The 16,686-nt window shown below is 26.4% G+C and overlaps 1 protein-coding gene across 1 annotated transcript in view; it reads left to right on the top strand.

The window, feature by feature from the left end:
* Window positions 1-16,686, top strand: part of LOC105833306 (potassium voltage-gated channel subfamily KQT member 1) — a 41,595-nt gene that overhangs the window by 3,272 nt on the left and 21,637 nt on the right. The window contains exon 2 of the mRNA XM_036291263.1: window positions 15,021-15,364. Within this exon, the coding sequence (XP_036147156.1) occupies window positions 15,277-15,364 (88 nt within the window). The 5' untranslated portion in view covers window positions 15,021-15,276. The remainder of the gene's footprint in view (window positions 1-15,020; window positions 15,365-16,686) is intronic.

The raw sequence follows: 16,686 nt of genomic DNA on the forward strand, positions 1-16,686 counted from the left end.
TTTTCGTATAATATAATTTTAAGTAGTCATTTAAAAAGAGCGATCGATGTTTAGCCAGAAATTGTGCATTTCAGAAATTCAAGGCTGACAAATATGTTTTATAAAGGTTACGAAAGCTTTGCATTGTAATTATATTTGCATCTTGAATTGTTAATGAATTTTTATTGAAGAGTGCAAAAGTTTTGCAAAGAAGAAAAATGTAAAATTGACAATTAGAATATAACTGATTGCTCTATGGATAATTTCTTTGTTCTAACTTGGTAGTTTCATGTTGTTTGATTATTTACCCCTTCAAACGCTCACATCACCTTCGCTCTATTTGTTAGTGATATTCGCTAATTACATATCGATCCGTAGCCAGATATTTGCATTATTCTCGCCTCGATAGTGATAGAATAATGGATGCTCCATTTCCGTTAGTATCAACTTCACCGGACGTTCCCTTTTTGCACCGCCTCGAATTTGTTAGCATGCATTATTGTTGCAAAAAAAAAAAGAGAGGAAAATAGGTGGATTTTCTCTGCGCTTGTTCGAAATAACGAGACGGTCGCTTTTATCTCTTGCGCGGCGATCTTTTCTTTGTAGTCTAAAATATCAAGCCGCAGATTAGCCTACTTTCCCAATTATTCTGAAGCTTTGCTTCTGTACAAAGGAGAATACGAGATGGACGTAATTACATGTTATTCTCCTCGACGTGTGATACACTCTCGGGAAATAGAGCAACGAGTATCGTGAATGAGCTTTTCATTAGGAACTAACAATGATCTTGCACTGCAGATGAGAATTAGCGCAGAAATCTTTAAAATTATTTTTATGTTGAACAAATTTGTCAGTGTTGTCAATTTGTCGAAAATGCAGTATCATGTTACGGAATATGTTAATTCTTTGCAAGGTAATCAATAACAAGATATAGGAGCTTCTCAGAACTATCAATTTTCCTTTCTAGTTCTTGTTCCTATGAATAAAGGAAGAGCCAACATTGACATCTTTGTTTTTGGATAGTTTTTTAAAAAAGCAAAGAATAAAACTTTGAAAATATAAACTAGAAAGCGTCTTCTATTAAATATGGTATAGCAGTTTTATAATGCTGCTTTACCTTCTGTAATAATTAATATTTTTACAGAAAACAAAGTGAATGTTTGCAAACCTGACATAGTAAGTTATATTTTCTTTTTTTTTTAACAGTGCATTAGTGGTACAAAGTATTTATAAATTAATATATTCAAACATTTTTAGAAACCATTAATTTGATATAAATATTTTTTTTAATTATACTTTTTTATTTTTTATTATATATAAAGCTTAGAATAGGTTAGTTAATTTGTTTTTAATAGTACATTTTATATAAAGAAAAGGCTGAATGTATGAACTATAGGTTTTAAGTTTTTAATTATCCAAGCAGATCATATTTTTATTAATATTAATATTAGTGCAACTTGAGTTTCCGAGGAATAAGGAGGTATTGTTTTAAGAGAAAATGCCAATATTAGCGAGTTTTTATTAAAAAACTGAATCTATTTTAATGCAATATTTTTTTCTTTTATTTTTTAATATCTTTTGTTATCTGTCTCAAATAATGAAAACGTGATTAACTTTATTTTTTCTCTTTTTTTGAAATAATTTTTAAAAAAGATAAGGAGAGATTTGAAAATAGCTTTTCACATCTAATTAAGAATTAAATATTATTCTAACAAGAACCGTGACTCATTAAATGTCCGTTGTTTCACACGTGGACAATGCAAGCTGGGACATTAGCAAAATTGCTCGTCAAACATCGACGTAATTAAGTCGACGTGAGCCATGGGTCACTGAAAAATGCTATGTGCACGCGATAAAGGGAGTGAGAAAGGGCACAATGTCACGCGATATCGCAAAAGTATGAATATACATGCATGTTCGACGATGATTCTTAAATATCAATTTTTAATGCTCAATTTCAAGGCATCTTACCGCGACCACACCTTTTCACTATAACTCATTGTCAGTGTAATTCAGTGTAAAAAAAGTGAGTGTTTTAAATAATGTTGCAATAACATCTCAAGTTTCTTGCAATTTTAGCTATTTTTATGGGCGTATCCAGGATTTTTGGGGGGAGAATTTTTATCAATAACGTTAACTCATGATGCAATAATTTTTTGTGTTAACGCATTGCTTTTTTGGATGTTTTAGAGCTTAGAATATCTAATTCTTATTTTCAATGAGAACAATTAGAGTTTACCATAACTTTTAAAATCATAACTTTTAAATCATAACTTCCACATTTTCCTGAAGAAAACAATATTTTACATAATACGAAGAACTTTATTTATGGTTAAAAGTAAAATCATATTCCATAATTAACAATGAAAAATGAATAATAAATTTCAGGGAGCGAGGGTTAAAGCTCTCAAATCTATCCCCTAGGGGTACACCTATAACTATTTTAATTACTATCATGCACATGGATCCAATATACACATAACTAAAACACATATACTCTTTGTTTAATTTATCTGTAAGAAAGTTAATATTCTTCAAAATAAAATATTTGATACCTTGAATAATGCGTTGAACACAATAAATTAAGAAGAATTAATAAGCAATGTTTAAAACAATATTTTACGTCTAAATAAAAAATATAATTATTTTACTTAAATAATGAGAAAATAATATAATTATTTTATCTAAATAACGAAGAAATAATAAAATAGATCAATTTGTTTTACGGATCTGATAGAAATGTTTATTTCTTATCGTAGAGAAATTTTGAGACTCACGTTTTTTTCGGGTATTGTTTATACAGTTTATAGGCTTAGCAGTATGGAGTTTTTTTCTCACTTAAGAGGAAACTCGAGACAGATCTGTTTTCTCGATTAAATACAATAATTTTTCTCACAAGAATTTGTCTTATTGTTTGGAAATTCTTTTCCTGGATGAAAGTACATGTGTTACCACTAATTTGGATTATAGAATTTATGTCAAAAACGGAAAACAATTTTGTAATTCACGATACTTTTACCACTTCTTAGTCAAATATAGCGTATGGAGCGTTACGTCGTAATAATATTTGCTTGATATAAAATGATCTACAATTTGTACTCACGAAATTCGAAGCTCCAGACACATAAATGACAGGAACAAACAGTGTCGAGTTCTTAAAGTTGATTTTGATGTCTAATTGAGATGAAAATGTTCGAAGATTTAGGCGTTCTTGTACGTAAAAAGTTGATAAGTAAAGCAACATGAAAGAAATTTTGTTTGTCCTCGACATAAAGTTTAATTCACAGGCTGATATTAATATGTATATCTTTCATTTAATATGTGTACTTTTCGTTGTAAGTTTGGAAAAGAATTTCCAATCTATAAAAGAAATCTTGTTAATGATGTGCACTAACCTATGTTATCGATCCCGGATCAAGTTTGGCTATCATTCCAGGATCCTCTTTATCTTATAGCGTGCTCTAATTTTAATATCATTATGCTCGATATATGAATAAAATCTATGCTTTGCCTAATCTATCTAACTCTAACAGTATTATATAATTTTTTTATTTTTTATCGTTTTTTCATATTTTTCATTGTTATTTCCGTATACATAAAAAAAAAAAAAAAAAAAAAAAAAAAAAGGATAGCTTGAAAAATATGACTAAATAATTAAAGAGAGTATAAAGTTTAAAACAGTATTTAATTGTCGATTATAAATTAAGAACATTATTTTATTTGAATAATGAAATAATAACAATCGACCATTTTGTTTATGCGGATCTAATAGAAACGTTTATTTCATTTCATAAAAATTTTGAAATTGACATTTTCTCTAGATGTCAAGTTTGGGCGTGTCGGTATTGAGTTTTTTTTCACTTATCCAACAGTAAAGCGCTCTCGAACTTTAATATCATCGTGCTCGACAAGTCGATTTAGGCTGTTTCTTAACACCTTATCTTCATCAAATTACGATGAAAAGCGAAATGATGTTCCATGTAATGCAATAATATGTTCTTTATACATATTGCGTCACTTGGATCGTAACAAATGATATCGATTAACGAATTGGTGTGGAAAGAACATATAGTTAGGCACTTCGAATGACTGTTTGACAAATTTAGCGCGCACAAGAGATGTTTTACTGAGTGCCAAGTGCTAAGTGAAAGCGCTGAAGTGAAGAAAATGTCAGTGGAACTTTTGGCTGTTGACTGAAGTAGTTAAATTCGATGTGTCATACGGCAGATAACCATGCCTCAATCTCCTTATTTCGTGAATAATATTTGGAACATTCCAGTAACTGAACAATTCAAACGCTTTGAATTTCGAGCTTGAACTTTGAACTTTCAAATCTTTCAGATCTATGTATAGGTACGAACATAGAACCTGAATTCAAGTAAAATGTTATGAAGTAGTCATAATAGAATTTAGTAGAAGATAAATAACAAAAATATTTCTATTTGCAACAAATACATACATTTTTATGAGCATTTTCTTTTAAATGTAATGAATTATTTATGTATAAATGTACAAAATTTTGTGTTAAATTTAACACATTTTACATGTCCCAGTTTAGCCACTTAATTTAACATAAAACAAACGTGTTAAAAAATAACACAAGTAATATGTAAAAGATTTTAACTTAAAAATATTTTTACTGACATGTGTTCAATGTTAAATTTAAGTAAAATAAAATATTATTTTAACCATTTGAAAAAAGTAGTTGTGTATGGTTTTGATGAAATTAAAATGTTAAATTGACATAATCTATGTAATAAAAACTTTGGCGGGAACCAAACAACAGAAGACAGCAAAATCTTTATAATTAATGACATAAGAAATATGTCCATTTAACACATGATAACTGTTATAAAAAAAAAGTAACATAATTTATTTGTTAACTTTAACATATAAAATATGTGACAAAAAAATTATGTATTTACATATAAATTGTATTATTGTAACTCTAGAAAATGATTAATTTAAGTTTAACTTACAAAAATCTAAGTAACAACGATATGTTAAATTAACATACATTTGTGTTAGAAATTTAACACAAAACTTTTTACATAGGAAAATTTTAACACAAATAGAAAATGTTTTTTACTGTGTGTATAATATGATATTTGGATATAATATTTTTATTTATTCCAATTATTGTGTTTTGAAATTGCAAGAATTGCGTTACACAGTTTGATTATTAATTCTAATTATTGAACAAATAACATGAAATTTAACTCTTGAATCATGTGGGATTACATTAATTCCAGCAAGTTTAAAACTGTTGTTTTTTCTTCTAAGTATGCAAATGTATAGCTGAAGTTTTGATTTTTAATTAGTCTGAAGTTAACAAATTTTTATGTTTATTTATGTTTTTATAATAAATCGTTTATTAAAAAAAGACAAATCTTTGTTTTATATTTTTTATACTCTGGTTCACGGAGGTTTAGTACAATATATTATTATTCTATAATATGCAAAATTGTAAAATTAAAAAAATGTTATTTTTTTATCTTAAATATTTATTATAATTTCCTGATTGATTAGTTTGAAAAATTAAATTTATTAAATTTTCTTTTAAAAATAATATTTAATTATTACTGCAAAAAGCACATACACATTATAATCGGAAAAACTTCTGTTATGGAGTTTACAAGGTAAATTCTCAAAACAAAAGTCAATTTTGCGAATTTTTAGTGGAAAAACTGAAGAAGATAGAGAATAGCGTTTTATTGTAAAAATTATATATATTTTTTTGTTTAATATTTGAATATTCTGAAAAAAATAATATAAAATGGCATTTCTAATAAAGTTTTCTTAAATTATGTATGTAAGAACGCGCAATTATTATATCTTGCTAATGACATGACCGATTAACTTGCAATTTTACATACTTTTTTTAGACATTAAAAACCAATGCTTTGTGAAAGATTCATTTTTCTTACAATACCTACTTTCTTATTATAACTAGAAGAAACGAGCCAAATATAAGTGGAAAATTACAATGTTAACTTTAGCCACACGAAAAAAAAATTTTGCTACCAAAAAGAATCATTTATTTAATTTACTTTTTTTCTAGTAAGTAATTGTTATCTTTAACAAAGACTATTTTTTGATAAGGTGTCTTAGAATATATTTATTATAAATTTCGAGAAAACTCGTTACCATATATTAAAAAAAAACATTTTGTATTTTTTCGAGAATTATGATAAAATTATAAAATGAAAAATCAAAATATAAATTATGAGAATATATAAATAAAGAAATAGAATTTTTATTTTAGCTTAATATTCTTGAAGTATTAAATTACTAGAGCTTACAATATATTTTGAATTGATTTGATGCTTATGATCAATTTATGATACACTTGTGGCTATATAAACTTATAAAATATGTGAAATAAATAATATTCGCTTACTTTTTTAAGCTGTATTTTCTAAATTAGAAATAACATATATATTATTATTAATACATTACTTCTAATCGACCGTAATATGTTAAACATATCAATGAGTTTTAAATCGCCTATAATGGTCGAACATCAGATCTTAGTGACGGATATGATTGTTTCTCTATTAAATTTAATTTTCTTTAGCTTTTATTTTAAACTGCGCGCCGACAGAATTCGTCAAATATATATATATATTTATTAGTATGTGGGTTTTTAACTATACCATATCATGATTTTATTTAAAAACCAAAAGTATTTACTATAATTACATCATTTCCTATAAACGAGCGTTAAAAAGTTATGCATGGATGTATTTAAACCATATTTCTTATTATATTATTCACTTTTGTAGACTGATTGAAACCAAACCACAACAAATAATCTACTATTATTTAAAGCCTTTAATGAGTTCAACATTGGATTGATATCTATTATTAGTTTAGAAAAATTATCGATTCATCATCTTACCCTCTTCGTCATATTATCCCCCTTTCTCCTACACCATTCTTAATCAGAATCATTGAAAGAGTGAATAGTCATTGATGATCACAGTTATATTAAAATTATATTGAAGTGTAACATTGCAAATTAATAAAAGTTTATTGGTTCAGACTCAAACAATATATTTTTCTGTGTGCACACATAGAACTTTATTTTAAGTAAATATTACTCATATATTAAATAAATAATGTGTGTGTATTTTAAGATTAGCAAGAAAATATTTTTTGGAAATATATTCATTATTTCCAAAAAGAAAATTAAAAATTGATTAATTTCTCGTCTTAGCACGGGAATGATTTTTCTGAAGACAGCTGATATTTTTTTCAAACGCAATATTTTGAACAATGATTACGTTAAGCATTAGATCTATGTTTTAACTGTAAAAAGCTTGTACCATTTTATTTCCTAATGAATTCTGTGGAAGAATCTGTGATCACCATAAATGTCGTTTTCGAAATATTATTCCAATCATGCATAGTGGTATTATTTTATATAATTTTTTAACAAAATTAAAATGTAGAGAAGAGTATGTTGTTTACAATGGAATAAAAATGACTGCTTAAAATTTTTCCGTTTTTTAATAAAAAGATAATCTTATTTTGACTTGTCTAAACGTGCTGCTTTGATTAGCTTGAATTTATATTTGAAAAGGGATGGTCCCGTTTGCTTACAATCCCGATTGCCTACAGCTTTGTTTGCACATACGAAAATAATTAAGGTACAAAAGTATGATTGCACACATGACATTATTGCGCACATACACATTGCACACAACAATATTACACACGTGCACATTGCACACATGACATTGCGCACTTGCACATTGCACACATGATACTATTGCACTGATATACATTACACATATGACATTATTGCACACATGCACCTTGCACACGTGTCTAGCAAGTACTCATTTCATTACCAAGTCTCATTACAATTAGGTTGTTCCACGATAGAAATTTTATATAATGAGTAGATTTTATAAAATATTGTAAAGTACTTCTTTAAAATGTTTTATAAAAGCTATTATTATATATAGAATAGACCGAGGCAAATTGGATCTTAGGATGAATCGGAATAAATAAAAATGGAAGTTATATTCATTATATTTTGGTTGAAATTTTTATTCTAAGGTGCGAATTACTTTGTCTCTGTCTCCTTATATCTAAAATCCTAAACCTTACAAAAAACCTTACCAATCAATTAATCTTATGTTGGACTGATTCGCCTCGATTTACTATGCACACGTAAAATTTTTATCGATGATCCTGAACAATCTATATATATAACTGTGAAAAATTTTTCTAGTATTTTTAAAATAATTATTACTTAGCATATATGATATGTTTAATTAACGTATATAACGTTAAAATAATATTATGATAATGTTAAAGTATATATAATATGTTATTGTAACACGTTATATATGTTACATTAACATTATTATAATGTTAAAGTGACATGTTACATGTGTTACTTTCACATAATTTTTTCATTAAATTGTCACATAAAAATTATGTCAAATCATAAAATTTACATTTATTTTTATGTTAAAATAAAACATAATGTTTATGTTGCTATTTAATATATGCTTAATATGTTTAATTAACAGAAAAATTTTTGTGGACCGCGCGTTTGGGACATGCAATATCTGTTAAATTTAACACAATTTTTTTTATGTAACAAATATCAAGAAATTATCCTCAAGTCACATTACGGATACATACTGATCAAAGCTGTTGAGTAACAAGTAACTATAGGCGACAACTTTTACGCAGCTTGTAACAGTGAATCAATTCAGGCATTAAAATTTAAACTCTTTCGGACTGTCAGAAGCAGATTCTTTACCCATTATGAAATGCCGTTGAAGAAACACATTGTCGACTCGTACATCGATTTGTCGATTTACAGTTTCTCTTTTTACAGTTTTTCTTTTTGACATTACGCAAACCTTTTTTTTATGTTTCGTAAAAGTGATATTAATAATGCGTTTAAAAATATTATTATTCGTCTTGAATAAAAACCAACGATATCAAAACTGTATATTTTGCATGATAGCTATATTGCATGTTCTTCTCGTAGAATTTAATATCTTGTGCTAGTCTAAATTGTATTTTTCAAGATGCTACAGAAAATTTGCATAAAATTTCTACCTCGATGACCAACTGAAATAACCCAGAGAAAAAGATAATATAAAAAAATAATATAAAATAGTTTTTTTTATAGCTAAACACTTTATATAAGAGAAATCTTATATAATTTAATTTTTATTATTTCTTATTTATTTTTAGAAAATAATAATTGCTTATTTAGTTATCCAAAAAAAAATGGTGACATGTTTAAAAAGTTTTACACGCACAGAAAAATATCAAGCCTATCGCTAAAGAAATGATTATTTAATTTTTACTTTTTTATAACAAGTAATAATTACTTTTAATAACGAATATTTTCTTGATAATTGTCTTGATCTTAAAATATATTTATTATACATTTTAGAGAAACCTGTTATCACGTTATCGAAAAAATAATTTATATTCTTTTTTTAAAGATTATATATTATAAAATTTTATTGAAGAAGAATTAGAATAAACAAATCAGTTTTTTGTTTTAATTCATTAGTCTTGATTAAAATATTAAATTTTATTAGAATTTAGAATATATCTTAAATTTGATACTTATGATAAATTTATGATTTGTGTGAGATATAAGAATCTATGAAATATTTAGAATAAAAAGAATTTAACTTAAATAATTTACAGTATATTTTTCCGTTTATGTACACACAGAAAAATGTCAAAGTAAATATTACTTATTTTAAAGTTATGATAAGTATATTTTAAGATTATTATCAAGAAAATATGTTTTGTAAAGATAATTTCTTTCAGTTAAATAAGCGTCTAATCAAGAATAAGTTCAAGTCAGAATTTGATTTGTTATTTGATTTATTGTTTTGTTTTCTTGATTTAAAATTTTTTAATATTTTTCGAAAAAAGTATAAATTTTTTTATACGATAAAAGTTATCTTTTTAAGATTAAAAATTATCTTTAAAATAATTTTTAAAAAATAATTTCTTGATATAATTTCTTAGAAAGATATTTTTCGACTTGCAAATGTGTATATTTTTTTAAAGATAATAAATTAAATATATATGTTAATTTAAATCATATTAAATTAAATAAATCAAGGATATATTTAAGAAAACATGTTTTGCAATGAAAAAAGAGGTGAGCGGAGAACTGGTAGCATTCTATATTTATCAGAAATGATTACAGAAAACAATTTAGCTTGTAATCAATGCATTAACCTGTTTTGCGTTTATTGGTCGAAATATAATATTTTGCGCGTCCTTTTATATTTTTATAAAATATGTCATCTGGAAAAAAATTTTTTAAGTAAAATTTTTTAATATCTGTTTATTAGATTTAGTAAAACTATAAATTTTATTGTTATTCACACAGTTTATAATCTTAATTTTTTATCAAGTACCCGTCAAAATTTGACAAAATTTATAGTAACACGACATTACTTGCAATATTTACGTATATTTCCACGTACATTTTTGAAAGTAATACACATAAATGGTCGATGACTTTTCAGAATTTTTTTCTCTCTTTCAATATATAATAAGTATGGAGGAGGGACACAACGAGGATATCGGAGAATATGGATGGTGATGTTTTGTTTTCGAAAGCACTTTGATAAATAGTCGCCGTCGAGGAAAGAAGGTTTGTGCAAGCCTACGTCTACCGAAAGTGATTTATATGTATAAATAACAAATCTTACGCATCAATCTGTCATTTGCCGATTAACAGGACAATAAGAAGCTATTATAAAATTCTTTTTTTTAGTTATGTGCTATATAATGTTACGATATATGTTATAACTTTAACATTATTTTATCTACCTTTATTTAATATTAATCACCATGCAATAATTTTATTGTGACAACTTTTATTACGTAAACAATGTAATTAAATCTATATTATGGTGATTCAGAGGTTGATTTAAGAATTTAAAGTTATTAGGGCTAATGAACGAAAAGAACGTGATTTGCTTGATTTTATGAAAAATTTAGCACGACCGTTCCTCAAATATTCTCTCAGCAGACACAAATATAACTGTATTTAATATATATATACGTAAATGTAACAGTTTTACATCTGTTTTATTTGTATAATAGTTTGTTGAGCTTTTGTACATTGAATAACACGCATTTTTCCATGATAATCAGCAACTTATTCGCGATGATAGCACAGAAGACAAAGAGAATTGCAAAAATAGAAAGGATAGAAAAGTTTATATATATTAAATATCACGTGCAGCACGTTAATGTCGTTGTCGCAGTTGGGAGATAGAATTGAGCTATGAATCGCATGTCTATACAGCTATAACTATAATTCTTACGAACTAGACCTACTAACCGAGACACGTTGGCTATCGATCTACGATATTACACGCACGTATGTGTGCCGTAAGCAAACACCGAAGGGTACATGTGCATTTTAATGTCTGCGTGTACGTAACGCGGACAGAGAGCATAGAATATGAAGCTTCTACAACAGAGAGAATCGGGAAATTAGGAAAAGTCTACGTAATCGAGGAAATTAATGTGGCATACAAGAGTATTTTTTATGGCAGACGGTAATTTATGTGCTTATCGAAAAAAAACATTTCCAAAGTATCTCGAATCTTTCTTTTTATAAATACGTTGTGTTTTATATAAGAATGTTTGGTAGAATTATGTTATGCGATATGGCTCTTCTAGCGGAATAAAATCAAATGAAAAAGAGTGAGAAAAGCTGTATAAGTTTATTGTTGCTAATATTCACTTTGATCCGTTACTCTGGTAACAATACCCGCAAACAATACCGTACTCTGTTATGAATAGCCGGAGTACATCGACCACGAAACTTGAGCACATGTAAACTCAGATAAATGGCGAATCAGGCAGTTTAAGCAGAGAAGAGGTTTCTTTGTTCTCTCGTGTTTCATTGTGATTCAAATGAGAGAGCTAATTATGATGTTTCATTGTCAGCATCTATAGCGACATTAATTTTTTTACTTTCGAGAGAAAATAGATGCACGTATTGATTTCGATCAATCTTATTTTCAATTTATATTATTCAATGGAATGGTTTTTAAAAATTTTTTTCTAAAACCCTACGTAAAATAAATCTACGTAAAAAAATCTAGGTTATGATATAAATCATTCTCTGTTACGCTAGCGTCAATATCGTGTGAGCAGTTTTGTTTTCACAAGAAAAACAGAAAATTAGAAATATAAAAATAAATAGATATTAAATATAAAATTTCTGAAAAAGAGAAACAATCAAATCTAAAGGTGTTTAACATTTTTATGGAGTCTTAAAAATATTAATAAAAAATATTAATAAAAGAATTAAAACTTTTCTACACTTGTTATATGTACGGAGAGAAATTATAATATTTTTATAACGAAGAGAAAATGTTTTATTAAATTAAATAAAAGAATGTTTTATTTAAAGAGTTTTTGTACATAAGAAGTAAAAAAAACTATTTCATTATATATTAAATTTGCTTTAATTAAAATTTGCTTTGTTGTTGTTGTTGTTGTTGTTGTTGTTGTTGTTGTTGTTGTTAATGACTTATTATTATAAAAATTGTTAATGTTATAAAAATGTAAAAAGTTATATTATGGAAAAGAGGTAGAAATATTAAAGGTCTTGGAAGAACTAAAATAAATCTGGAGATTTTTTTATTCTTTTCTTTAAATAGATACTTCAAATATTAATTAAAGCTTATAACTATGTTCTTATACTTTTTACATGTTGGGAAAAAAATTATCATATTTATAAAATAGTTTGAAAATGAGAAGTTTTCTTTTTTAATTTAACTGTTTGGACTTGATTAATTTTTGTAGAAAATTCTTCAGTTATTTTAGTCACAGAGGATATGCTATGGAAAGTATTATTTCTTTTACTGTCAAAAAATTTGATAAATAAGTTTAAAAAAGTTTATCAAAAAAGCTCGAATAAGTTTTAATAAAAAGAAGAAATCTTATTTAACAAAAAATCATTATTTACCACAAAAACAGCGCGTTTTGTGAATAATCAGTGTTTTGCCTAAGTAGCTTAAAATTATCTAGATAAAGATAAGTTAAATTACATGTAGATGTATTTTAAGTAAGATAAAGATAATTTACTTTTAAAAATTTGAATTGAAAAATAAAATTTGAATCAAAATAAAAATCAAAGTTAAAAAATATAAATATAATAGAAGAAGTCAATGTATAATATAAGCCTCTTAAAGTGGAATCTCATTTCTTGAAAACTACACATTGCACTGTGTTAATATTGATAAAAACATAATTTGCTTAGATAGCACTAGGGAACATTTTTATATTCTTTCTATGTGAATAGAAAGTGACTAGATGTTTTTGATAGATTTTTTCACTCTGAATACGAATGTAGTCTCGAAAGTTGCATATTGTACCACGTAGAGGCGATCAAGACTACATTCCTCCTTTTTTTTGTAAAAGAGTAAACAAATGTATAAAGAATGCACGTAAAAATAACACAATTTAAGCTTTACTTTCAGACCTTTTAAAAATTTGTTTCACATAAGGTTCTTTTCCGCTATAAATTCTTAAAGATAATCAAAAACACATTCTTTTACACTATTACTTCAATTTTTTCACAAATTTGATGTAATACGCAATTTTTAAGACCAGATTTGTATTAAGTGTGAAAAAATCTATCGAAAACGCTTAGTTACTTTTTATTCATAAAATCGATGTTCCCTAGTGTAATTATACACGGAAAGAATTTTCTCTTAAAAATTACCTTGAAAATCGTAGTAATTGTAGGACAACGTAAACCTTGAAGAATTTTATTAATACTTTTGACAAAATTTACTAAAATTTTAATAAAATTTGGCAAAATGTTGTAAATTTTACTATACTTCTAACAAAATTTACTAAAACTTGGTCAAATTTTCTTAAAATTTTACTAAATTTTAATAAATTTTAGTAAATTTTATTAAAAGTATGGTAAAATTCTTCAAGGTTTACGTTGTCTCATAATTACCACGATTTTCAGGGTAATTTTTAAGAGAAAATTCTCTCCGTGTAGGAATAAAAATTCACAGTTCATACATTTACATTTTCTTTTATATGTATATAAAAGCTACTAAAAACAAATCTCACTTAATCTAATCCTTATATAGTCGCACTACTGTGTCTTGTATATAAAACAGCATAAGATATTTATATATGTATAATAAGATATGTATAATAAAAAAAATGTTTTATATCAAAGTTTAAGAAGAACCTTTAAAAATTGTCATATACATTTACTTATAAATATTGTATAAATAATTCATGTTAAAGAAAAAGGTAAAGAAAATGTAATCCATTATGGCAAAATATTAAGGTATAATTTCTTACATGTTTATTTTTATGTTACAAAAACATTAATTGTTGCAAAATATAAGACAGTACTATAAAAACTGCTACATCGTCTAATAGAAAACTTCCTAGTTTATATTTATATTTTCAAAGTTTTATTGTTAGCTTTTGTTTAATAAATATCCAAAAATAAAGTGCCAGTATTGATGACATAGCTCATTTATTAAATAATAACAAAGTGCCTTATAAACGTTTTGGAATTATAATCATGCAATTTTTACATTACTTTAATATTTTCTGATATATGCAATATGTTATTATTAAAATAATTCTTTTATTATGGTAAACCATAACTAAAAGATTGAAGTAAATTTAATTTGAAGATAACTTTCATTTTGTTATCGCATTATTCACATTTAGACAATTTAAAAAAAAACATTTTTTAAATCTTAGATAAAGATAATGTGTAATATAATCTAATAATAGATAAAGATACAAGATGAAGCTACTTTTTTATCTATATAATTATCTAGATAATTTTATATAGACAACAAAAAACACTGCGAGGATGTATGTGATTTTCAAATTAATGTGTTCTATGATGAATCAACTTTTATGTTAAACATTTACTGAAATATTATTCTGTTATGTTTTAAATGCCTCATTCTTATCATATTTCAACAATATGTTTCTCTACGACGTGAGGTTTTTCTTTCCAACAGGGCGAAAGTAGACGGCAATCGACGCAAGGCCCTACTGACGCAAGCTGGAGAATTGCGCAATCTTGGTGACCTGGGCATGGTTTTAGTTGTGACGGCGGGGCGATGACGCTCAATCACCGTCCGCCGTCATCAGCAGGAGTCCCTCAGGACTCACCCAGCTTCCTGCTCCCGGCCTCGATTCCGACGCCGGACGATTGCCGCTATTCGGCGGGGAACAACGTAAAAACACGCGTGACTGTTGCAGCCGGGAGAAGATATGAGAGACCGCTCTCATTACGGAGATCACGGAAACGCCATGCCACTCGAAGAGACTCAAGGGCTGTTACTTCCACCCTCCAGAATAGGTAAGTCACCATTCTGTGATGCGATGTTTTTTTCATCTCTAAAGCCTATATTCTTAACACGCTCACGTAGATATATGGTATAAAATAATCCCAAGAGGATACAGACGAGATATCTTAAACAATTTTTAAGAAGGGGAGAACACGCTCAAATGCATTACAGTGTATATATGATGTAACCCATTTTAATTATTCAAATATTTTTATTACTTTCGTATTTTAGAAACAAATGTTTTAAAAGGTATTCCCGCTGCTTGATTACATTTTTCATTTATTTTTAAGATTTGTTTTCAGGCAAAGTAAATATAACTATAAACTAATTGCGTCAATTAATTCTACGGAAACAAATTGTATAATTTTTTAATTACATTGTACTCATTTATGCAAAAAAATGATTAGTAACGTCAGCAAACTAATTGTAAAATTGATTTTTGCAAAATGCTTTTTTGTCAGATATATTTCTTATGTGCTTATCTTCTTTTTTTGTTTATCTAAGCCTTGTTTACCTAAGCCTGATAGTCCACTCATGGACAGGAACAAATTTCAATAATTTAATTGTTTATTTTTTTCCATAAACGGAGTATTATTTAAGAAAAAGTTATACACATCTTTAATGATTTTTCTCGTAGAATCGATGGACGTAATTAGTTTTCCTTTGTAGTCATTTTTTAATAATTTATTTATAACAATTAGTTGCAAAATTGAACTTGGCAAAGTGCTTTTTATGTCAGAAATGTTGCTTTTCTTTTTTTAAAATTGTTCTTGCATTGTTAAACTTTGTTGTCTAGCCATAGATCTTAATAGGTTAATGAAGAATGACTATATTTTAATATTTTTGAAACCTTTTTGAAACCTTTACGCAACCTTTAATATCTTTGAAATTCTCATATCTTTGAAACAAAAAGTAATAGAAATAAGTCATCATTTAGCTCATATTTTAAATTCAAAATTGCGCGCTCTAAAATGGACAATTTTTGGCCTCACTTTTATGTGGACATGTTAAAAAATATCGTTTTACTATTTCCATGATTTAAAATGTAAAAATTACTAGAAACAAAAATTTTAGAAAACATTTTTAACCTATTAGATGTAAATTTTCGACTTACAACTAAGTTAAGAAATTGATTTTTGTGCAGAAACATTAAAGTTTTAAAAAAGTTTGATTTTTTTAGATGTTTTTTTATTAAAACATTAAAAAATCGGGAAAGTTGAAATTTTTATTTGATTATAATTTGGAAGGAATAAGGAAAATGTGTGTGAATCTTCTAAAAATTTTGAATCAATCAGATTAAAACTGAATGAGGTATTACGATAACAATGTTTGG

The sequence above is a fragment of the Monomorium pharaonis genome, chromosome 8 (genome assembly GCF_013373865.1).
Source record: "Monomorium pharaonis isolate MP-MQ-018 chromosome 8, ASM1337386v2, whole genome shotgun sequence".
NCBI lineage: Eukaryota > Metazoa > Arthropoda > Insecta > Hymenoptera > Formicidae > Monomorium > Monomorium pharaonis.